General features: G+C 38.9%; 3 protein-coding genes across 4 annotated transcripts; 2 read left to right on the top strand and 1 right to left on the bottom strand.

Moving 5' to 3' along the window:
• Positions 1-5,395, bottom strand: vps36 (vacuolar protein sorting 36 homolog). The gene is made up of 14 exons (XM_062432980.1): positions 5,237-5,395; positions 5,005-5,073; positions 4,816-4,886; positions 4,045-4,159; positions 3,811-3,900; positions 3,236-3,322; positions 2,754-2,786; positions 2,498-2,575; positions 2,109-2,243; positions 1,893-1,958; positions 1,221-1,285; positions 744-828; positions 468-544; positions 1-348 (listed from the first exon to the last, which is right to left on the bottom strand). Exons 1-14 carry the CDS (start codon positions 5,330-5,332, stop codon positions 267-269), a joined length of 1,149 nt encoding a protein of 382 aa, XP_062288964.1. The 5' UTR covers positions 5,333-5,395; the 3' UTR covers positions 1-266.
• Positions 5,396-5,627: 232 nt separating this feature from the next.
• On the top strand, positions 5,628-16,641 carry proser1 (proline and serine rich 1). 2 transcript variants are annotated; one of them, XM_062433740.1, is made up of 12 exons: positions 5,628-6,245; positions 6,337-6,402; positions 7,304-7,372; positions 7,526-7,620; positions 7,769-7,862; positions 8,158-8,268; positions 10,273-10,374; positions 10,645-10,723; positions 11,012-11,104; positions 12,238-13,624; positions 14,427-14,571; positions 14,665-16,641. In XM_062433740.1, exons 1-12 carry the CDS (start codon positions 6,201-6,203, stop codon positions 14,788-14,790), a joined length of 2,412 nt encoding a protein of 803 aa, XP_062289724.1. In that variant the 5' UTR covers positions 5,628-6,200; the 3' UTR covers positions 14,791-16,641. The 2 variants fall into 2 exon arrangements, with proteins under 2 accessions (XP_062289724.1, XP_062289725.1); XM_062433741.1 differs by lacking the exon at positions 11,012-11,104.
• A 2,595-nt stretch (positions 16,642-19,236) lies between these two features.
• Positions 19,237-25,810, top strand: stoml3b (stomatin (EPB72)-like 3b). The gene is made up of 7 exons (XM_062433035.1): positions 19,237-19,309; positions 21,070-21,173; positions 21,287-21,359; positions 23,168-23,250; positions 23,377-23,580; positions 24,251-24,385; positions 24,561-25,810. Exons 1-7 carry the CDS (start codon positions 19,246-19,248, stop codon positions 24,747-24,749), a joined length of 852 nt encoding a protein of 283 aa, XP_062289019.1. The 5' UTR covers positions 19,237-19,245; the 3' UTR covers positions 24,750-25,810.

The raw sequence follows: 25,810 nt of genomic DNA, 5'->3' as shown, positions 1-25,810 counted from the left end.
CCCATTTATTAATAAACACACATGATGATCACTCTACCAAGCAGAGTAAATCTAGGAACACTTTGCTTTATGTACAGTATTTGCAGGTTGTTGAGCAGTTTCCAAGAAATTATCTGCAGAGGTCTACCAGCACTAGATCACCAACTGTTCAATAATCATAACCGGACTGGATATGATAGTGGATAAATACATTACAAAAAAAGTACAGCAGGCACTCTGCTTGTACGTAAGGACAGAAGATTGTTTTAATACATTATGTCAACAGGTCAAAAGAGGTTTGGGTAGAATCTCAAACCCTCAACAGAGTCATCTCTACACAGGTGACCCATCTTCTCAGCAAGCAACAACCTAGATTTAGGAGAGAAGACAAGTACAGAACACAAAATCAGAAACTACAAATATACTACTTGGTGAATTCTCATCTACAGTATGGGGTGTTTTACTGTTCTTTCTATGAGATAACTTACCGCTCTTTAGACAGAAGAACAGAGAGACCCAAGAGCTTTGCAAACTCCTCTGCTGTTAAAGAGCCTTTATCTGACACCTGTAGATGAGAAGATTAATCAGAAAGAAAGCTACAAAGGTAAGATAAGAAATATGATAAAAAACATACATCCTATGAAGTTTGATCTCTAGATTTTTTTTTTTTGAGATACAAATCCAGGATAGTGGAACATTCTGTTTGATCAGTGTAAGGCCCATTACGTCATTGCCAGTATAGTGTTTGTAACGGTAAAGCTTACATTGTCCAGTGCGGAGGCTATCATTTCCTCTTCACTGTGAGACTGCAGCTGGACCACCATCACACCGCTGTCAAACACTCGCAGCCTACACAGAGGACAAGACAAATGAGGGAAAGAGTGCGCGCGCTTCAGTTTATTGTTAAACTGAATTCGACTCTTATTAGTCGTGGAGTGCTAGCTAAAGGACAGTATCTGATATGGGGGTAAAAGGACCAGCATGGCAAGCTAACCAGGGAAACAGGCTGGTGTTTTTTTTTAAATCCTGGGAAGTGGCAGGAAATGACAACCGCACAGGGCTGGTCAGCACTTCCAACAACAGGAAGCCAGCCAGGAAAAGCCTGACCGATTGTGAAGCAGGCGCCAACCCTGCCCTATATTCCTTTAATATACACATAGCCTGGTCTGTACACAAATGAATGTATGCAAGCGTGCACAGATAAATTAAACAACACAATGACAAACTCAACTCAAACTCACCTCAGTGGGAGTTTCAATGACTCAAACATCCTGCATGCGTTTACCAAATCTTCTGGAGATAAAAGCTAAGGAAGAAAAAGAAAAAAATAACGATATCTGACAGGCCACTAAAGACATTCATGTGGAATGTGAATGCATAGATAGCAAAGTTGCAACATAATATCACTTTAGCATGAATGAACATGCAGGAACATGCCTGCACAAATACGAGCTATTACAATTTTCTGTTGTTATTGTTAGGGAATTTTCCATCATTAATATGCACTGGGTCAATATAGGTCAGATATGTGTTTGACTGTTTTCCCGAACGGGGTAAAGGTAACTGGAGTCAGAGGTTTGATAGTGTTGGATGGAGGACAAAGGTCCTGAGTGTCGTCTAAGCAATGTTTTGGTTATAGACCAGTAGACTAAATTCTGTATATTGTAGATGTGTTGGATCTGCCCATATTTGGGCATGGCTCAACCTGTGGCATTATCTGTGTGGTTTAAAGTCTGTCCCCGGAGGAGAGAAACTTCAGAATTGAAGGGAGCATCAGAACATAACGTGTACTGATCATTCATTCACTTTTCCTTGGCCAAGTAAATAAACCTTTTCAATGCAAGACATCCTGGACTCCTGTCTACTCTCTCCATTGACGTATGTGTTTGTATGTGCATTTATACGAACATTACCTCCATCCCTCTAGCTCGGTTGACGAGACAGTAGACCTCAGTGAGAGCCATCATACCCCCACGCTCCTGAGAAAGTAGCGTGTGGCAAAAAGGGAGTGCAAGTTATGGAGATTATTGAAATGAGTGTATATATATCATAGACTGAATAGATCAACACAACAGTCATAGTACACATAATTTTGCTGTCAAACACATTAACGCAGACAAAACACTTACCTCTAGAGGGGCCTGTAGCATATCTCCCAGTTGTTTAGCCAGCTGCAAATGGTAATGTGTACCTGAGCCGTGTGTTTCTCTGGTGACAGGGTCAGCAATACCCATGCTCAGAAGGTAGGACTTAAAGCGGATTGTCTGTAAAGCAGAAAAAAAAACTGTTAATAAACAGCAAAACCAAAGGAAAACCAAACTGTAGATGTTCATGAGTAAAGACTTCATGGTGTACTGCAGCAGCATCATGGCAACTGAACATAATTGTTATGTTTCATATGTGAATCAGGCCTCAGATTAGACAAGTTGTGTATATAATGGTCCACTGATGTTGAAGGATTTTATCATTAAGAGTAAACATTCCATTTAATTTAAACTTTGCTCATCGTCCTCCTTACCTCATCCTCTGTTATGTCCCCTTGCTTGTCTTTGATCTTGTTAGCTATAGATCTGGACACCTCCACCATCTCTTTGGCCTGTTAAGTTAGAGTGAATAATCACTTACAGCAACAGAGTCCACAGCATAGCAGTGTATGGGCTTAAAACAAGTCAGTTATGATGTGTAAACAATCAGACCTCAAGAAAGAAAATCATTCTTATAGGAATCATCAACAAAAGGGAAAATGTCAAAAGACAAAGAGAAGCATTCTTTACCTTCACCATCAGCTTACTGAGGTCCTCAAAGGCCTGGCAAAAAGGGACCAAATGGGTAATAGAGCTAAAACATGTTCACAATTCAATAAACCACAAAACCTCATGGCTACAGATACTATTTAAATGTCATTCCACAACACCCCCACCCCTCTGGCTGATGTCAATTTAACTTATATTCAAGACATGCAACCACAGTTGTATAAACACATCATAGTTCAGTGTATAGTTACCTAATCAGTGTCATAGTGGCTGTGGCCAGCTTGAACTCACATCAGTTATTATAAATTCCGATTGTGACAAGATTTTTATGGCAGAAAAAAAAGAGACCAAACCTTCCCGAGAAATGTCTCAAATCACTCTGAATTTTCAATGTGTTCACAACCATTTTTGTCAAAATAACTCAATGACAATTACAGTGACAGCACCTGCAATTCCCATTCTGACACATTTTTCAGTACTTCAGTATTTTTGCTTTACACTACCTCCGAAATGTTTTTGTCTGTTTCTTTCCTCTTCTCCTCTATCTTCCTTTCAATGCCGACAATCCCCACTGCACGTGTCCTTCCTGCCTACATGACCACAAAGGAAAGAAAAACACACCTCGTGAAAGATACAAGGAATTTAAAAGTTGGCACAAAGCCTCGAAGGAAAAGCGAAGAAAAACAGTGAGGAGAGAACAAATTGTGTTTGTGAACATTTTAGTCAGTATTATTTAAAAAAAAAAAAAATAGTATTAAACATTGTAGTAACTAGTGTTCAGGGTTAGTTTTACTGAGCTCTGTGAAGTAGAGTTCAACTGATGTGTACTATACCTAATTTAATGTTTATGCTAATTTCTACCAATTGAGCGATACATGTATTGACCATATATCAGCAACATCCATACTGATACTGCATCTCTTTGAAAAGCCCTAAAAAACTGAAAAAAGTTCTGATTCAATTGTTAGGTCCAAGAAAATAGTGACAACACTGCCACCCTGTGGATGATACTTTGAATTGATAGTTGTGTCATTCCCATGTACATGTAATGAGGTGGAATGTCTGTTCAACTTCTAACCTGAGGGCCAGTTCCTGTGGGGATCGGTTGTGAAACTGGTGTATTCTCCCATCTCTTCTTGGTCATCTCCTCTGTTAGCCTCCTGTGAAACTGCGAGCAAATAACACCATGTAATTTCCAGGAAATAAAGCATCGAACAAGAGTCTGTGTAAAGAAATCTCAGTCTAGGGTGAGCAATGAGTACAAAAAGTTAAAACAAAAAACTCTTTCAGATGCATGTGTGAGTGGGATTACCTCAATCTGCCCATGTTCTTTGAAGGAGAGCTTGATGTACGAGTATTTGCTGTGTTGGTAGGGACCTGGCTCCTTGTTGGCAGGTACTGGGTGCAGGTGAATAACTATTTTTGCACTACAGAATAAGACACATATAGTGAATTTACCACTCTTCTTGTAAAATAAAATGATTGCTGTCATAGGTGTTTACAGTTGAGAGGAGTGACAGTTCATGGAGTTTTCAACCACATGCCATAGTCTAAATAAAATAAATAAATAAATATAACATAAACAGTGTCGGGGTCAACTACTTACATGTAATGGTGCAACGCAATTTAATTACAAAATAAATGTAACTATAATCTGTTACAGTTACTGAGAAAAAATATTTAATTAAATTACAATTACTTATGAAAATGTTGATACAAAACAGGGTTACATCTGAAGTCAGACCTTAAGATTTTGCTCACAAGGGTTTTTTCCTCACTTGTTAATATTTATCATGTTACTGAATACATATTCTGGTTGGCTTAATTGGTACACTTATCCTTACAGTTGAAAACATTTGTTAGAAAATTGGAAAAGTAATCAAAAGTAATCAAATGCAATAAGCTACGTCAATTTGATTAAATAATTGAAATAGGTAGATTACTTATTACATTTTAAATAGGGTAACTAGTCATGTGTAACCTATTACATTTCCAAAGTAACCTTCCCAGCTCTGAAAATAAATAATCACTGGTATTGATAAACTCCCTGTCCACAATACAAGATCTATGTACAGAACCCCACCTCTTTCCTATTCCTGCAGCTTGCTCCTCAAAGAAGATGATCTGAGACAGGGGCATGGCAATGCAGCACTCCTACAGATGACAAGAAAAATACAGAAGAAGTCATCATGACACTTAGCACAGAACATTTAAAACAATTGGGGCAGGTCAGGTGTAAATAGAAGTATATGATAAGTAACTGCTCTCTTACATGACTTTTTACATCCCTCCAGATCAACTGATGGGTGCTCAACAAGGCGACTCCAACATCCAGCTTAGCCTAGTAACGTTATAATGACAGAATTGCATGCTCAGTAATTTTACATTTCACCACATAAAATATTGCTGTTCTATCAAATATCTTATTAACACTGTTTCTTGTAAGTTTTAGCTGCCGTATTGTGTCAGACCACGAACTTAGCTATCAAGGAACGAAACTATACCTTATCATCACCGTCATACAGTTTCACACCTCGCTGTTGAATCACTAAAGTTTCGTTTATTTCTAGAAGCCCATTAGACCACGAAAAGCGATCCATGATCGCTTAAAAGCAACAGCTTATTCTCTTATCCAATTCCGCTGCAGGGAGGCTCATTTTATGTTTACTTCCTGTGCACTGTCTAAAGGGATGGTCTGACACTGCCTGTCGAGAAACCCTAAGGTGGAACATGTGAAAAAAGTTTTAATTTAATTTCATTAATACACACAATAACTATGAATCGATTATAAATACTGATTTAATCACCAAAAGCAGCTGTAATTTTGTTACAGTGTCTTATCTGACAAGCTGCCTCGGAGGGGTCCTTTCTGGTCTTGACGATCCTGGCGCCAGCTGTCAGTGGAAGCTAGCATCACTGCTATATCTCCTAGCGCGTCATTTTGAGATTTGTCTGCTTTTTTGACGTTTCGCTGCCTCTATAATAATTATCGCGGGTATTGGACTTGAACTGAGCTGGAGTGAACTGATGTGCAAATATTTGTGTGTGTATTTGAGTTAAATGCTCGGGATTTAGGTAGCCGTAGCCGGCTAGCTTGTTGTTAGCTGCGGGGAGAAATCTGGTGCAGGCATTTTTTTGCACCGCAGAAACATAATAGCTGCTCCTGTTTGGATGTCATTGTTCACGGTCGGAAAAGTTCTGTCGTAGAGAACGCCTGGAAAGACCATGCGGGTTTATCACGGAACTAACACATTTCTGCGAATATTTATTTCTTCAAACGATGCTTTCAATGCATTATGAATTCAGTTCACTAACGTTGGACCTTAATGAATTAAAGTCACCTGAAAGCTTGTAATCTTAAATGACCTTAGCTGTTGTATTGTAAAAAAAGAAAGAAAGAAAACGTGTATTTACCAAGTGCGTGATATAGTTACTCTGTTAATAGTCAAGTTTTTGTTAGGCATCAACATGGATAAGAAATCATTTGACATTGTCTTGGATGAGATAAGGAAGGTAAAGAGTGACTACTAAAATTATCTGTCTGAATATACACTGAAAATCATCTCAGCTTCAGGGTTTGGTAATTCTTCATCCTGTGTTTTAGTGTGTCCTGACCGATCAGCGGATCAAAGCCATCGAGCAGGTGCATGGATATTTCTCCAGCGAGCAGGTAACATAACTGTCTAGTCAACAACACTGACTGTGTTTTATGTGCACTAGTATGCTGGTTTAGGGAGTATCCCTTTATACTGGTTTCAAAAACCTGGATATGCTGCCCAGATTACTCCGATAGAAACCAGGATTTTGTCACATGTAAACACCTGATCCAGGTTCGGTACAGAACATGGTGGCTGAGATGATGAGTGATTAAGACACAACAGAATGATCAGAAACCTGTATACCGTTTCAGTCATGTAAACATGATATGAACAACCAGGTTTCTCATGTTCCATGTAAACGCTATATCCTGAATATGAGCAAAATCAGGATACTAGTGTGCGTGTAAACCCTCTCACTGTTATGTTATAATTTGCTTCTCAGTACCTTTTTCAGCAAGAAACAATTCTGGATCTTCGCCGAACTTATTCAGTCTATCACTGGATACATTCCCATTTTCCACAGACTGGTGAAGTCCTTTAGCCCCACAATTCACTCAAAATTCCTCTTGTCCAGAGCTGATATTATTACTACTTATTACTTGCCTTATAACCAATGCTGCATATCGGTAGAAAAATGTAAATCTTAAGTTAATTGAACTTAAAGACTGTTGATTATTTTAACATTTATAACAAAATTGATAAAATCACAAAGAACATTGTTAGCTCTAATGCTTACTGAGAATACTTTACATAGTGTATGTATATGAAATTGCTGTTTTCATGCCAAATAACAAAGGCATGGCTAAAAGTTTACAGACCAAACTTGTATAATGCGGGAATATCTTGTCTTTTTTTTTTTCAATGTATCAATTACAATGGAAGTCAAGAGTGACAGGGTGCTACGTCCACAATATTCAAGCAGCAAAGCTCTAGTGTTATGTTAAGCTGTAACACTGTCTTGAATGTCTGCAGGTGACGGAGATATTGAAATACTTCTCATGGGCAGACCCTCAGATTAAAGCAGTAAAAGCTCTGCAGCATGTAAGTATTCTGTTGTAAGTGATCAGTGCAACAATTGTAGTACAGGAGTAAAAATGCATTCATGTGTGTAGAATTGTTACCGCTCACATTTATATGTGTGTATAGATATGTTTGAAACTGTTAGTTGAACTTTTTTCTCCTTCTTTTGCTTAGAAAATGGTCGCAATCCCTACAACCAAGGTTGCAAATATTCTGAATTGCTTCACCTTTTCAAAGGACAGACTGGTTGTCCTGGAACTGATAGCTTTGTGAGTGCATTTTAACAATAGATTCTAATCTTGTGAACTGTTTTTTCTTTTCTTTTTTTAACATTGTATTTTAATATTTCCCCATTGGGTTTATTCTATATAGACTAATTTGTTACTCGATCAATGTTGGAACTCTGCTCTTATACAGGAACATATCAGATGCTCAAAATTACCGTCCTGTGGAGGATCTGTTTCGCATACACTTATCTGAGAAAAAGCGGGCTCGCAGGATACTGGAGCAAGTAAGTTCAGCTTTCCAAATGAAGTGTGTGTTCTCTAATCCACTTGGTTTCGGAAGATCTTCTGGAGTCCCTGTGGTAGCCTTTCTGTCCCAGAAGACACTATTGTTGCCAAGTGAGATGTACCAGTACAAGTGATTGATGCAATTAAAAAATAAATAATAATAAAACAGTCAATAATTCTTCATGTGTAAACGCATGATCTTTCACATCCCTAATAATCATAATATTTTCAAAGCTGTACACAAACACATACATGCACCCAGTTTCTAAATTGTTATTACTTCTGTTTCCTCAGGTTTGTAAGGTTGGCTGCAAGGCTCCTGTAGCCATGATATCCTCCTGTGGTATGATACCAGGAAATCCATACCCCAAAGGCAGACCCAGTCTGGTCACTGGCACATTCCCCGTAAGTATGTGCAGGACTCCACTCTGAGCCTTTCTGTAGGAATAGTCTATAACTGACAATGCAGCATTCTGTTTCATGTGCAGATTATATGGCAAACTAAAACAAGCAAGCAAAAGGATACACTAACCACCACAGGTTACACAAACTGGAAGAGAGCATTAGATTCTTTCAGGGAGCATGAAAGATCCAACATGCGCCAGGCCAGGTGTGTTGGAAGAGCTTTGAAGCCAAACTGGTCCATGCGGACATCATGGACATCAGTGAGATTGTGGATCATAGAGAGTGTCATAGTCCTATTGCAGCAGTGAGCAGCTTCTTGTGAAGCAGGGGATTGCTTTTTGAGGTCAAACAGACAGTGACAATAAATGGAATGTTATTGAGTGCATGTTATAACTTCAAGGACCATCTCTGAGATTAAAGAAGAGAACATGTATTTGATAATGGTGGATGAAGTAGACTAGAGGATCATTGTTTGAAGCAGCTTGAATTGTGTGTGCGATATGTTATTCACAGGGCTTGCTGAAAGAGCTACTCTTTCCATTTTCCCCAGAGTGAAGCATTTGATGCTAGCTCCATCACTGACATTATAGAAAGGACCTTGAGAAACATGGAATGAGACCCCTTACATGTTGTACGATAGTGCTTCTGGCAGCAGTGACAGTGTACAAAGCTTGACTTAGTAAAAAGTATCTAAAAGCGATATATATACATTGCTATGCCCATGAACCATCATTAATTACAAATCTTTAAAAAACACCCAGGGGTAGGGGACAGAAAACTTTGATCCAGACCTTAAGGAGCATTTCAGCACCTCTGGCTAAGGGACTGGAAAGACAGCTTTGCAGATTTAGTATGGATATATATACTACAGTGTATAGTATAGTGTATGGGAACACCAAGGCACTGTTTGAATATCTTGATATCTATACTACTGGAACACAGAGGGTGGCGTGATAAAACATTGAAGGACTATGTAGTTGAGACATCATGTAACACAAGGTCAGAACTCACTACAGGAGATAATCTGAGAGGGTGAGTCTACGCTGCTGACTCATGGAGAGCAATTTTGTCTTTCTGAAGTGTTAGCTGTTAGTTTTTGACCTGAAATAAAACCAGTTAAGTTTCTTGTGTTATTCATGTTATAGTATATATATGTAAATGTAGACTGATAATGCTCAAAAACTTTATGTGAGAACTGATTGTCAACACAAATGGAATGTGTGTGTGTAGAGAATGAATAGTTTGCTGTTTTCAACTTTCATTTGTGAAGTTTAAAGGTATATAGTAATAATGGTAGCAGGGATCTGATATGACTCAGTGTCTCAGTATTGTTTGACTGGAGTGACTGGAATATTTATGTGCATATTATATGGTAAACAACATTCAAACCCTTCCTTCCTCCTCCAATTTTCCTATTTTTTAAGCAAGTTTAAGTCCCCAACGTATTTTTTTCAAAAGTATGTTTTTTTGAAAGAGAATCTGGGCTCAGCCTCTGATGGTTAACAGTCCAGCCAGTGAGCCTGGCTGAATGATCTTACACAAGCAGACCATTTCAAATTGTTACACACTCTCACACAAAGTAAAGATGTAGATTATATTGTGTATTTCGAATGTAGATCCATGTAGTTGAACATGTTCCACCTCCATGTTTCATTCTGTTTTAAGTCTGTCATTAGTGAACAGAACAAAATTCAAAGTCTATGTGACCTGCAGTGCTGTCTGTACACTACAAACTGAGGGGGCTTGAAGTGGAAGTATTAATGCTTTTTTTTTCTAATTTACACAATTTTAAAACTAATGTAAACCCCCCCCCCAAAAAAAAACAACAAAAAAAAACACAGGGTTAAGATAAATGGTGATTTCTGTTTATTACTTGTTGGTAATCTCATGCATGTGGCACAAAAAAGGTGGCACATGTGTTTCAGCTCCTGGAGGTTTATCTAGATTTGTTCCATATCAAAATAAGCCTGACCATCAACAAAGTGTGTTTTGTTATGATCACAGGGAATCCCTCCAGTAAAGAAAGAAGGAGAGAAGAAAGAGGACCCATCTAACAGTATGGAGGGGAAAGGAATCGCTTCCCGGATTATTGGACCATTTAAACCTGTAAGTACAAGAAAAGGTATCACTGGGCAAATGATGTAATAGTGACAAGATGCCCAAGAAAAATTTCATGACGACTGAGGAGCTCGCACATGACTCTCATATGACAAAATTATGATACTTGGAAGACAAGATAAAAACTTCAACATACAAATTACGCACTGTTATCTAAGCTAATGATTGACTGCAGTAAAAGAGACGAATATCGGAAACACATAAACTGCTTACTAATATGAGTATGTAATTGTAAGTAACTGTCATTTCCTTCTCTAGTTTCCATCTACCTACAACCCTCATCGGCCTGTGCCCTACCCTATACCACCGTGCCGACCACATGCTACCATCGCACCAAGTAAGAATCAACGCACTTAAACACACTCATCACTTCCTTTCCTGCCCTGTACAGTGCCTTAACACCGTATACAACCTGTCACTGAGAAGAAACCATATATGAAAGATGCAAAGCACTAAGACAGTTTAAGACAGAATTAATGATGCTGCTGCTGCTGCTGCACAGTAAGACATGTTCCATCAGTTTGTTTTACTTCTCTCTGGGACTGATCGAGGCATAACTGTAGTTAATGGTATAGTGTGTATGACTGCGTGGTGGACACTGTTAATATTTGCAACTGCTACTCAGGTGCATACAACAACGCAGGCCTTGTTTCTGTGGGAGGGGTAATAACAGCCAGCGTGCCCCCTCCCCCCTACAACTCCGCCCACAAAGTAGCAGGTATGATTCAATGGAAACGTGTGTGTGTGTGTGTGTGTGTGTGTGTGTGTGTGTGTGTGTGTGTGTGTGTGTGTGTGTGTGTGTGTGACAGCAAATAGACACTCCTCGAAGCTTGCTGCCTAACTACCTGGCATGCTGCTTACCTGCGCTTCTCCAGTTTAATGCCTTTTATCAGGTGAAGAATCTACTTCCTACTTCTGATGACGTACGCTGAGTGACCAGAAAAATACAAACCCCCCTGTACATTTTAATGCAGTCCATTCATGTGTCCTGGCTTCAAGGGAATTTAATTTAGAGTTGTTGGAGAGATGTTGATAATTTAATACAGTATTTCTGGTATTTTTTATCCTCTATAGATGAGATTGACAAAATATTAAAAAAGCCTCTCAATATAATTCAGTCCAATAGGGCAACACCACCAAGTACAGCCTCAAAATGTAACATAGAATGTAATTTATTACATTGCATTATACTGTGCAGGTGTTTTTTGGTCAGTCAGTGTAGATCTATATTTTCATGAACTGTGAGGACGGGCCTTTGGTTGGGAATAGCTTTTAATGTCATTCATCTTTTTTTCTTTCTGGATTCATGCTTGAAGCTGAATATGTTCTGCACAGGCATTTAACATGCATCGCTTAGAATAACTTTTTTTTTTTTTTTATGCACCATCTCATCAGTTTTCACATTTGAAATACATCTCTTGGGGCCTTTGGGGAGATATGTGGGCAGAAAATGTCTCATGTTTCATTGAACAAAAAATGGTGAGAGATGTGATGAAAGTTAATTTGAGAACACCAAACGAAATAACATATTTAAACATTTCCCCAAAGGTAAGAAGAAGATATTCCAATCTTGAAAATTGTAATTTATTGCACGCAGGGAAGCTCTCTGGCTGTTCCTCCTTGCTCTGTCTTGTTTTCTTTTTTAGATGTGAGTGGATTGTTTCCTCTCGTGTGTTGGGTTTTAACCTACTCTGGACTGAAATTTGTTTTTTAACAATAACACCACTGATCAAAAAAAATCAAACATCCAAGTTCATGTATTTGACTTCTTTTCCCTTTTGATTCTTACCATGTCAGATAATAGTGGTCATCATTTTAGATTCACTAACTCTGATTTCCTTTTACCACTAGGTTACGCCAAACCAGGCAATCCACAGATCACCACACCCGGAGTCAACAGCGGACCCCTGCTCATTCCTCATGGGTCCACACCCTCTACCCCTGTCCCACCCCAGGCTTCTCCTGCTCACCCGCCTCCCACAACCCCCATCACACCAGTTTTCCCTGGCATGGTGCCCTCTCACAACCCTAATGCCCCCTCACCCTCACCTGCTCCATCCCCGTCGGTCATCAAAGCAGGTCCACAGACCCCCACTGGCCATGTTACACCTACACCTTCATCTGTCATTAAAGCTCACACCCCCTCAGGAACCCCTTGTGCAACTCCTGTTTCCAATAGTGGGGGCTTCTCCTCTTCCCCCTTCCATGCCATTTCCCGACCTAACACCCCTGCTACCTCACGCAGTTGCCTAGATCCCCTGCCTCAGACAAACTCCATGGGCTCAACTCAGCAGAGAATTTTTACCCAGACTGCAGACCACCAGTCAGGACCCACCTTCCATGGTTTACCCCAACAAGCAGGTAACCTCTCTGGGTCTGTTATAAGAAGTTACACCCCATCTGGACTACCATCTCTCACTCCTGGATCTTCCACTCCAAATTGTTCCACCCCAGTTCCCACTCCCAGACTCTCCCCAGCCCTCTCTGTACAGGCTCACGCTTCCATGGGGCCGGCTGGAGTCCTTCAGATCGAAGAGCATCGAGCAGTCCTGAATAGGCACGCCGGGGGTGGCAACAGTGGCAGTAACAGCCCAGTGCACTCTGCTTTTAAGGGCACCTCTCGCTCAGGCACACCTTCTGTTAGCTCTCTGGTGGTACCAGGTTCTGCGCAAGCTGCTCTGGCACGTTCCTTAGGTCTGTCGCACCCTTCAGGTTCCCCTCAAGTCTCTCTCCCCAGTCCTGTTGCTATCTCCGGCCTCCAAGCTCTGTCCTCCAGCCCAGCGCCCACTCATTATCCAGGCCTGTCCCCGTTTTCCTCCCTCTCTTCCTCTCTCCCTCCTTCCTCCATGCCTTCATCAATAACAGCAATGCCTCCTGTTACCAATATGTCCAACCACCCACAAACCTCTATCTACCCAGGCATGGCACCCAGCGCTGCCTCCAGTGCAGCCTCCCCTTTTGGTCTCGGCCTCACCTCTGCCGCCTCTATATTCCAAGGCCTTCCGCCTGGCCCCAACCCTGCTGCCTTCCCAGGGTTGGGGGTTTCAGGAGGGCACGGTGCTGGGAGCCCTGTGTTGTCTTCATTCATGGGACTGCCTGGTGCCACTCCATCTTCAGTAGCATCGGTGGCACCACTGCAGGCAGTGGCAGCAGCCGCAGCAGCAGCAGCTGGGGTTCCATCATCATCACCAGTTTTACCTGGATTTGCATCTGCCTTCAGCTCCAACTTCCAGCCTGGGTATGTCAGATAAGTTTAACGGACAATTACAGAAAACTTTGATAATTGTTTCTGACAAATATACAGAAGCCATGTCATTTAGTCCACATATATAGAACAGAACAACAACTGAATTTGCCAATTGTGTTGCTGTTGCATACACATATAATAAATCACAGTATTCAGTGGTCAGAGTTGCGTGTGAGCATGTGACTAATTTTCCACGTATGTGTTAAATGGCTGGAAAAAGATGATCATAAATCATGTAAATGGATCCTCTTGGGGTGATAAGTGCACCCACAAAGGGCAAAGTCCGCTCATATTTGTTCATGTAGAGTAAAGCTCAGACTTTAGTTTATGTTGTCCTGGGTTCTTTGCCAATTCTACCGAGTGATTATTGTCAGTCATAAATTTACAATGTTATATTGCCAATGAGCTAGTTGCAAGCACAAGCCTCGCCTATGTGTTGACGTGTGATACATTCAAGAGTCAGGCGGTGCCCTTCCTTTCAAGAACTGAAATGAGTTTATACATGGAAGAGTTGCAAAACTGTAAAGTATATACAAGAAATATAAGGGGGGAAAAAATCATCAAGCATCCTATAGTCATCTACAACATGGCCATGTTTTTTTCTTTAAGGATGTGTATTGAAAATGGAAAAAAAAACACTGGGTCAGCATCTTTTTTTTATAATAAAATTAAGAATGAGAATTTTTGTTTTGTTGTATACAACAGTTACACCAGCAGATACAGAATGATGTGAATTAGTAAAATATGAATAACGTGTGTCTGTAGTTAACAGGAATTATTGTGCATGTTCCAGGTTGACCAGCGGCCTCCAGCCTCCAGGAAGCAGTGGGTTCCCCAGCTTGCTGTCCTTCCCCGGTGTACCAGGCTTCTCTCCCTCTGCCTCCCCTGCTGGCCTTGGTGGCCTCCACAACCCAACAATGCAGTCTGCCCTGCTGCAGGTACACACACACACACACAGACACACAATACTCTGTTTGAAGAAAAGTATTTGAATGTCAGTTTAATAAAGCCTCATCTTCGTCTCGTTCCAGGGTCATCCCACATCTGCTTTAGAGAACTTTCCTTCTCAGCCCAACAGTTTCACCAACTACCCCCCAGGCCCAGGAAACCCTTTCACCCTCCAACCAGGCCTGCATCCTCAGTTGGGCTGGCAGTGAAGCCTACCAACATTTTGAAACATTGAGTATATTTTCATGCTGACCTCTACTGTTACACCCTTCCCTACACTTTCAGGATTTGACATGTTTTATTTTCTGGCCTTGAACCCTGCAGAGCAAAGGACATCAGACTGAAGAGTTTGATTTCTGTGTATTTTACAGTCAGAGTGATTCACCACTACGAGGAGAACACTACTATGTAAACAGTTAAAATAGTGTGCAGGGGAGAAGTCTTCTATTATAGTGAACTGTTGTAAATATCACTTGTCAAATTTGTTTGGTTTTACAAGTAGACTGTGATGAGTTTTAATGTTAGCTGGATTTGGCAGTTGGTCAACAATAATTTGTGAATAATGAAGTGTAGAAATAAAAACAATATACAGTACATGCTATCATGTAATGAATTGACAGTATCCTCATGTAGTATTTCATGTCCAAACTCAGTGTAAAGGCCATTCGTATGATACTGATTGATTGCCTTTTAAATCAAATATTGTTTTAAGGCATGAAATCTTAAGCTGACTGGCATATTGACTTGTATGGCGCAGTCACATTTGGAAGTGGCCACACCATACATCTTTTGGTGTGTAAAGAATGGAAGCGTTGTGCACAGAAACCCAACTTTGGCAGCTCCATTCATTATTTGTATTTTCAATGAACATTCACTCGGGGCTGTCAACATTTTAATGTGATTTATGTTTTGTACGTTTACAAAGTTATTTTGCCAGATGTGACACTGCTATTACTGCTGTTACAGTATTTGACCAAACATAAGGTGTTTTCAGACTAGAGGAACCAACAGTTTTTTTTTTCTAAGAACTGTTGGTGGAACTACCCCCTTTTTATTGTGTCCATACTGCATAGCCGTTTTGAGGAACTTTTTTAGCTACTACTTCAGGGTGGTTACTCTCCCAGAAAAAAGTGGAACCTTGAGTGATATAAGTGTACAGTGATTGGTCCAGATATAACTGTATGCTGATTGGTCAAACTCATGAACCAATTCAGCACCGGCAACCACCATTTTCATATATTTACATACACACATTTTTGTCTCCTTTCTAACTCTGTAATTATCATGAAATCCACAAAAAACTCATAGCTCCAATCCCAATGTCCCCCATCGGTGGGGGACATTGTGACGTTGCTATACCGACCACCAGCTGGCTTACGGCACTTCAATGTTCCTATAGGCAGTGTGAATGCAAACAGAAAAAAGACATTGAAAGTATAAAGTTCTTGCAGAAAATCCCCAGTGGGTAGTTCCTTTCAGGGAGTCCCTAGAACTGTTCGGTCTGAAAGCTCCTGTACTGTATACAGATGTTTTTTTCTGGCAACAGATGAAAGGTTTGTTGAGTTATGTGACTGTATTTTTCAGTACAACATAGTGAAAACATTAATTTTACTTGATTTACTGTATATACGTATCAGTAGTACTTCTTAACTGCAGAGGTCACTCATGGACAGTTACTGTATTGTTTGAAAGTAATAATTTTGTTACACTGTTTTCTTTTTTTCTTCAATTTTTCCCTTTTTTTTTGTATTTGCAACTGTTTTCTTTTTTGTCAGTAAACTGCTTTTACTGTATTGTATTTCTATTTTATGTCATGCCATGGCTGTCAGGCAAGCCCATTAAAATTAGTGGAGGTTGACAAAATAATAGAAACACTTCATGGAAAAACTGGAAAAACTAGAAATACTTGCCAGTCGAGATGCATCCATGTCTTTCCAGACGTACATAATATCTGTAGTGAAGACTTTGAAGGAATTTAATAAAAGGTATTATGTGTATGTTTCTTGCATATGTTCACATGCTTGACCAATGAAGTTGATTCTGATAGATCACAAAGTTATAGCAATGAGAGTAGACAAAGCATCAGATATGGACATTGCTGCAAAGAAGCTACAAATTCTGAAATGTGGATGCTTAACACATCTTCACCTGGCAGCACAGACGATCTGTACCACTACCACAGTGTTAAAACAGGCACCCAAGATTATTATCAACTAAGTATCTGACCAAATGTTAAATATGGTTACAATCTCCCATCTTTTCCTGAGTTTTGATGTTGAATAATGGCCAGAAAAGTGTTTTTGCAGAACATTGCAATGTCACAGTGAAGTTGACCTTTGACCTTTTTGATATAAAATGTCATCATTTTATCCTACTAGACTGAACCTTTGTCTTAATAAGCATATGAATTCTTGAGTTATGGCCAAAAGTGTGTTTTGTGATGTCAAAGTGACCTTGACCTTTGACCATCAAAATCTAATCAGTTCATCTTTTAGTGGACATTTGAGCCAAATTTGAAGAAATTTCTTCAAGGCATACCAGAGGTATCAAGTTCGTGAGAATGGGACAACCCCAAAAGATAATGCCTCTGGCCACGACTGTCGCCAGCACCGAGGCATAAAAATATTGCTTGATTACTATTACAAAGACAGCATGCAGATCATATCAAATGCATCCAGACATGCAGATCATATCAAAGACAGCTAGATGTTCAGTACCTGTTATTGGAGACAAGTTATTATGTTTAAAGAGTTGCAATAACCATTGTCTATTTATGTAGTTTGTATATATATATGGCTTTAAACTTTTTAAAAACAGATCATTAAAGGGACATCATCCTAAACAGAATGAACACAGAAAAAGTTAAAAGTCAAGGTTCATTATCAGAATCTATTACAGAGATAGTTGTTAAATATGACATATATCATATATATGATGTATATATATATATATATATATATATATATATATATATATATATACATATAAATCATTTTGTTCTTTCAATCTACTTACAGTCCTCTTTGCACTCTATGTGGTGCTTATCACGAGCATCAGTGTTATATTGCGCAACACAAACAGTGGGTCATGCGTCAATTAGTCATGAGACAACTAGTCAGGTGATTTCATGGAAAAATGTAATTAACTTTTTTTCCATTCATTGCTCAACTAAACCTAATAATCCAATATATGCAATACAGACAATATATTTATTATACACCTGTAAAACTTAAAATATGATACATTTTAAGGCATATTTGATCTATGACATTGGTTTGCATTTTATAGCAGTTTTTCAATTTCTTTAGCAGAGGAAACATGTTTTGATCCAAAAGCTGGCCAACTGCTTAAACTTTCAATTTGATCAAAATGTAATTTCTATATTTACCTTTACAGTAAGTAATGTTACAATGTAGTAATTCTGGACCTAAATATACAACAGGCTTACATTTTGTTCATCAAAATCAACAAATAATAGAAGTCAACTAATTCAAAAAATGTTGAATACTCCTTCCAGCCTTTTCCTGGTTTTTCTTTCTTTTTGGTCTTTCTATGTTCTATGTATTGTACATCCAAAAATGAAAGGTTTTTTTCCCTCAAAAGTGGACCTTCAAAATAAAAAGTTGTTCTTCTCTTCATGTTACCTCATATTTGAAAGAGGACCTATTTAAAATTCTGTACAATCAGCAATAGGTGACTAAATAATCTCAGTGTGGCATAAAATTCACATTTGATGTATGTTATAATGGAACAAAACAAGGAGACAAATCCTTTTCAGTTGCACAATAAAGATACGTAATTTGAAATACTATATACTATATATAATATAAAGAGTAATAAAGGATAGTATTATATATACATATGTGTATACATTAGTAAAACTGTTGTCCCAAGATGCATATACCAGCAACTGTCTCTCAGAGATTACCCAATGTGTAAATCTTTCCATAGTTAACCCTCCCTGCCCCTCACTATTCAACATATTGTATTCATATTGTTTTCTCAAAAGCAGCACTACAAAATGAAATGCTGTTCTTGCCCTCATGTTACTTCTTATTGGAAAGAGGAACTATTTAAAATCCTAACAGAGAGTCAAATGAGCTTATTTGACTTTTGTCCTAACCAGTTTCAGGTTAAATTTTTAATGCGATTTCTAATAGAAAACCTAAATTAATGCTTAATGCTTTATGGAGTCTGTGTTTAATTTAATACCTCACAAAATGTTGAATGGGGAGAGACAGGTAGGGTAAACTATTGAAAAATGTACACATTGGGTAATCTCTGAGTGACAGTTGCTGGTATATGCATTTTTGGACAGTTTTACTAATATTTGTATGTAATGTTATCATGTATTACTATATATATTACCAGTATTTCAAATTACATCCTTCTTCATTGTGCAACTGAGAATGATTTGTCTGGGAGTTTTTTTCCATTATAACATACATGAAATAGGAATTTTATGCACAAACACTGAGATTATTTAGTGATCTATTGCTGATTGTATTTTGTTGATGATCAACTCTGAGTCTTAGTCACACCTACTCATCTTATCTGAATTGCTCTATGTGGCAGTGTTACAGCTTTAAAAGGCTGGACAACTCCCTCTAGATTAGAAAGAAACTGCCTTTCAACTCAGTTCCACTCTCAGTTTCAACCAGTACATGGAAATGGAAGACCAAATGGAGAGCCAGAAGAGAAGGGGAATCAGCAAAGATGACCTAATATGTAAGCTGAACAACATTTTCTACTGAGCTTTTTAAATGTTACATAACGGATTGTGTTAAAGTAAATAAATATAATATATATAAATATGACTAACATTAGACTGGGTTAAAGATCAACAAATGTGTTGTTTAGTCTTCACTAAACCGGCTTCCATGTTAACATTGTCAACATGCTATCAGTTACATGAGCAGAAGCGCATTATGTATGCTGTATATGTAGGAGTTTACCTGTGCAGGTGGAAAGCAGCCACAGAGGCAAGGGCATAACATAACCGCATCACCATAGAGACAGAACTCACATGTCACAAAGATAAAGACTCCCAAAAGCATGTGACTGTGAGTGTTTGTGTGTGTTTCCCTTTTTGTGTGTGTTTACTCACCTGCCTTCACTCTGTGAAGGCGGGTGGACAAGGAGAGTCATGTTACATGGTTGTATTTGGCTTGTGTGAATGTCCCTTAATTTGCTTATAGATAAGGGCTTGTTTTCATATCAGAGTTTTTGCAGCATAATTATTTCCCAGGTCATTGTTATCTCCAACCTGTTGGACAGGATCATGTGACATAAGGCAGATAGCTGTGCACACACATAATTTACATACATCCACTTTCAATTAAATCTTTATTGACAAGGAAGTCCAAATCAATAAAACATGAATTGGGTGAACAGATTATTAAGGAATAATTTGTTGTAATTGTTCCATTTAGGATATATAAAATGGTAGAGTGAAGTTCTTCCATAATCAAAAAATTATGGTGCTATGGTGTAACTCAACACACCAAAATCCTTGTGTGAATACATTACTCACCAGCCAACTTACATTTACATACCTTGACATTATGTCATTATGATATATCTACTGTATGATTATGTAATAACAATCCTCATAAGCTCCCAACATACTCAATATAATAACTGTCAGAGAATATATGAAGCAGTGGAAGTGAATTTGCAACTTTCTGTAATGTGCAATAATGCTACTCTACAGTTTTGCAAACGTGGTAAATTTCCTTTACTTCAACAACAGGACATTGCATTTCCTGTGGTTTGGCCTAGAATAGAGCTTAGTATTGCTTAATGTAATATGAGAACAGAAGAAATGGTTTCTTGAAAAATGAGGCCATGAATCTATATGTTAAAATGTAATTAGCCTACTCTGACAATGTAAGAATGGTGCTAAGGTGAAGTCAAATGCACCTTTGATATGTGACAATATATGTCATGGAAAGCTTGTCAGTCTATAAACATGAGGCTAATACTGTGATCACAAGGGAGGTAATGTGAAATATAATGACTCTGAAAAAAAGCTTGAAAATACACCCATTAGAGCTGGAAACTATGATGCAGCCTATGACACAATGACCCTTCCCTTACTTAATGACTTATTTTATTGTCACAGCAGTACTTAAGAGATCATGTTGCCTAAGTAAATATTTTACTGTTTGCACTGTGTACATGACAGCCTCTCTTTATGTAAACTCTTAGTTTCTCTGTGTGTGAACTACTATCCAAACTTTAAGATAAAACACTGAGATACAATCCATTGATGCATTATAGTTACAAATGATGATCCGTTTTTGAGAGGGTCAGAAGAGATCTTATCTACTTTCAGCCACATTTTCCTCACCTTTCTTCAAACAATGCAAACCTGCTCACACCTCATACTTTGTACTGACGAGGAGTGTTTCCTCTCTGTTTCATGATTGTTTTAAGGATTTCACAGTATTTCAAACTCTGTTGTCTCTCTGTGTGTCTCTCCATAGCTGAACGGACAGGGGCTTTGGGATGTATTGGTTGGTTCATAGTCATACTCGCTGGCATCTTTACAATCTTACTCTTCCCTATCACCATCTGGTTTTGTCTTAAGGTGAGTGAACTTAAGAAATGAGCTCAATGTTTTGCAGGGAACTTGTGTGTTCTCTTTTGGAAGTTTGAATGTGAATTTGACCTGTGATTTGAGCTTGTGGTTTGGTCTTGCAGATTGTGCAGGAGTATGAGCGTGCTGTCATCTTCAGACTGGGCCGCATCACAGACAGGAAGGCTAAAGGACCAGGTAGAAACACTCATAATGTATATATTTACATATTTCTGGACCAATTGTAAAAATATATATACAGTGCTGTCAAAAAGTATTTGCCCCCTTACGGATTACCTATTTTTTTGCACATTTGGCACACTTAAATGTTCCAGATCATCAAACAAATTCTAATATCAGACAAAGACAACCCAAGTAAAAACAAAATGCAGTTTTTAAATGATGATTTCATTTATGAAGGGAAAAAAAACAATCCAAATCAACCTGTCCCTATGTGAAAAAGTAATTGCCCCCCCTTGTCAAATCATGAATTAACTGTGATTAACCACATTTTTTGGAAAGCTGAGTTCAATTTCACTAGCCACACCCAGGCCTGATTACTTCCAGACCTGTACAATCAAGAAATCACTTAAATAGAACCTGTCTGACAACATGAAGTAGGCTAAAAGATCTCAAAAAGCCACACATCATGCCGCGATCTAAAGAAATCCAAGAACAGATGAGAAACAAAGTAATTTACATTTATCAGTCTGGAAAGGGTTACAAAGCCATTTCTAAGGCTTTGGGACTCCAGCGAACCACTGTGAGAGCCATTATCCACAAATGGAGAAAACATGGAACAGTGGCGAACCTTCCCAGGAGTGGCCGGCCTACCAAAATTACTCCAAGAGCGCATCGACGACTCATCCAGGAGGTCACAAAAGAACCCAGAACAACATCTAAAGAACTGCAGGCCTCACTTGCCTCAGTTAAGGTCAGTGTTCATGATTCTACCATAAGAAAGAGACTGGGCAAAAATGGCATCCATGGTAGAGTTCCAAGGCGAAAACCACTGCTGACCAAAAAGAACACAAAGGCTCGTCTCACATTTTCCAAAAAACACCTGGATGATCCCCAAGACTTCTGGGAAAATATTCTGTGGACTGATGAGACAAAAGTGGAACTTTTTGGAAGGTGTGTGTCCTGTTACATCTGGCGCAAAACTAACACAGCATTTGATACAAAGAACATCATACCAACAGTCAAACATGGTGGTGGTAGTGTGATGGTCTGGGGCTGCTTTGCTGCTTCAGGGCCTGGACGACTTGCTGTGATTGACGGAACCATGAATTCTGCTCTCTATCAAAACATTTTGAAGGAGAATGTCCGGCCATCAGTTCGTGACTTGAAGCTCAAGCGCACTTGGGTTATGCAGCAGGACAATGATCCGAAGCACACCAGCAAGTCCACCTCTGAATGGCTAAAAAAAAACAAAATTAAGGTTTTGGAGTGGCCTAGTCAAAGTCCGGACCTGAATCCAATCGAGATGTTGTGGCATGACCTTAAACGGGCTGTTCATGCTCGAAAACCCTCCAATGTGGCTGAATTAAAGCAGTTCTGCAAAGAAGAATGGGCCAAAATTCCTCCACAGCGACGTGAAAGACTCATTGCTAGTTATCGCAAACTCTTGATTGCAGTTGTTGCAGCAAAGGGAGGCACAACCAGTTATTAAGTTAAGGGGGCAATTACTTTTTCACATTGGTGATATAGGTTTTGAATAATTATTTACTTTAAATAAATGGAATGATCATTTAAAAGCTGCATTTTATGTTCACTCTCATTGTCTTTTTCTTAAATTAAAGTTTCTTTGATGATCTGAAACATGTAAGTGTGACAAAAAAGCAAAAACAGAAGAAATTCGGTAGGGGGCAAATACTTTTTCACAGCACTGTATGTGCATAATATCCTGATATGTGGATGCCATTTTGTAATTGTAAAAAGAAAAAAAAGTCACTTTCCCTTTCCCTTCATTTAAAAAAATCTATCTTTCTCCTGTTTGTCCAAAGGAATTTTCTTTGTTTTGCCATGCACCGATACCTTTACAAAAGTGGATCTGCGTACAGTTTCGTTTGACATCCCACCCCAAGAGGTACACACTGCCCAAACAACAATGCAAAGTTGTTGGGCGAAATGCTCTCTTACAGCATAATAAAATGATTTCAGTTCAAATCTGTGGACATACACATATTATACGTAACATGTATTTCTAATCTAGATCCTGACCAAGGACTCGGTTACAGTTTCTGTGGACGGAGTGGTGTACTTCCGCGTCAGTGATCCCATTGCCTCTGTGGCCAATGTGTCTAATGCTGACTTTGCCACCCGTCTGCTGGCTCAGACCACCCTCAGAAATGTCCTGGGGACCAAGAACCTAGCTGAGCTTCTGTCTGACCGTGAGGGCATTGCTCACAGCATGCAGGTATAGAAGAGCATATTCAATTTATAAGTCCCTAATTTATCACAATGGTCAATTTGATTGTGAAGTGGCTGCCTTTTAGATAATTACTATTGCCTGAACAGTCTGATCCGTTTTATTTTGCTTATATAGGCCTCTTCTACATTACTGGGATCTCTTTTGAGTCTTTTTGTGGAATCACACATACTAAATATTGGAGTAGCTTGTTCATATGTGTGTTGTGCTGTTTGTGAGAACATTATTTACAAAAGTTGTAATACATTTGGTGGTACAGTTTTTCAAATATAGAGTAATAAATAGGCACTATTCAACTGTGATTATCACTTTAAATTTGGTATGACAGACCCACAGACAGGTAACAATATTTTGTTGACATGAGATTTATCTACAAAAAACAATCAGAAGTTGATTCCCTACTAGTAAGAGGTAATGATTCGTTAGGCAGACAGAAATGACATGTATCTGTATTCTGACAAAGATTAGCAGCCAAAATGAGCTATGTGGATATATGTCTTGTTTTCTTGACATTTCTGGCTTTATTTAGATAAGTGGACATCCTATCTGGTTGGCATAATGTTAGTATTTTTCTCAAAATGCACCACATTGACCAATATAATGAATGCACATTGCATTGTTAACTACAGGTGTAAACTCTTCTTCTTGTCTTTTCCAGTCAAGCCTGGATGAAGCCACAGATGACTGGGGTATCAAGGTGGAGCGTGTGGAGATTAAAGATGTGAAACTGCCAGTTCAGCTACAGAGAGCTATGGCTGCTGAAGCAGAGGCTTCACGAGAGGCCAGAGCCAAGGTCAGGACACATATAGTGTTAATAGAAAGATTTACTGTAAAACACAATGTGCAAACACAAGCATTAAATGGTCATTAAGGAGGGAAAAACCTATATTTGGGGGAAAGATTTGCAAGCATTTATTGTATGATGGTTATTGTGTGCTGGGCTAACGTTTTTCTTCAACTGTCAATAGGTAATTGCAGCAGAGGGTGAGATGAATGCATCTCGTGCCCTGAAGGAGGCTTCCCTTGTCATTGCAGAGTCTCCATCAGCCCTGCAGCTCCGCTACCTGCAGACTCTCAACACCATTGCAGCAGAGAAGAACTCCACCATCATCTTCCCCCTGCCCATGGATGTCTTGTCTCACTTCATGCGGAAGTGAAACCTCAGCTCAGTTTGTTGAGTTTAAGGGAAATAAAAATAATAATTTGATTATTATTTTGACTTTGGGATTATCACAGTTTTATTGCTGTATGCATGATATTTTTAGAAATTGATCACAGTCTATGGTTGTGATTGGGCCAGTCCTCCTAATGTGATCTGAAAGAAATCCACAGTAGTCAGAAGAGTTTACATGTCTTGAAACTGGTATCTTTTTATCTTGCATGACATAATGAATAGTGTATTGTTGATTATATTATATGATGTTATGTTGATCAGTTGCATGTTTTGATACATTAAATGTAAAAATTTATGAAGCCAACAATGTTGATTTTTTTTTTTTTTTGTTTTGCATATGGCTTAAAAATTGAGTGTTTGTCATGGGCCAAAGGCCAGTGGCTTGGATGGGCCTGTGGAACATGACAATGGCGCAGTTGTTAGTGAGTGTTGTGTGAGTATTTTTCAGCCTCTCATTCTCAGCCTCTCAGTTGTTTAAGCTTTCTGAAACTTCTGTTTTTCATTAAAAGTAATCATTTGGGACCTGGCAATAACCCTTTAATAGGGCACAATTTCAGTTCATTTTATGTTGACATATCACACTTAAGGCTAAAAAATTAGCACTTTAATTCCGTATCAAATGTGCTTGTGTACAGAGTCAAGAACAACTGTCCACATATGTACTTCTTTTTGGTGTGTCAGGGTTCTGGCTGGACCTCCAGTTTTTGTTCCTGTGTGTGGTAGGCGCAGCTTCCCCTGACTTCCCCTTACTGGATGTTATATGGCACACAACAGCTTTGATCCAACCATAACATTTACAGCAACGGAAACAAAATCCTAAATGTAATCGCATTCCATGAAAGACCCTGTACCAGTACACATTGCTTCACAGCCTTATGTTGTCAAGCATTGGTCCTGGAACATGGATTGGAACATGATTTAGACAGCAGATGAAAGGGTAGGTCTCCTCAATTCATCATTATTATCTGCATTTTAGCACATGTGAACATGCCAAATTAACTGTGAAGATGCATTGCATTTTTGGGACTTTTTTTCTCCTCATTC

This window comes from Scomber scombrus, chromosome 14 (assembly GCF_963691925.1).
Source record: "Scomber scombrus chromosome 14, fScoSco1.1, whole genome shotgun sequence".
Taxonomy (NCBI): domain Eukaryota; kingdom Metazoa; phylum Chordata; class Actinopteri; order Scombriformes; family Scombridae; genus Scomber; species Scomber scombrus.
The sequence above is the reverse complement of the archived record's forward strand: the minus strand, read 5'-3'. Positions and strand labels throughout refer to the sequence as shown.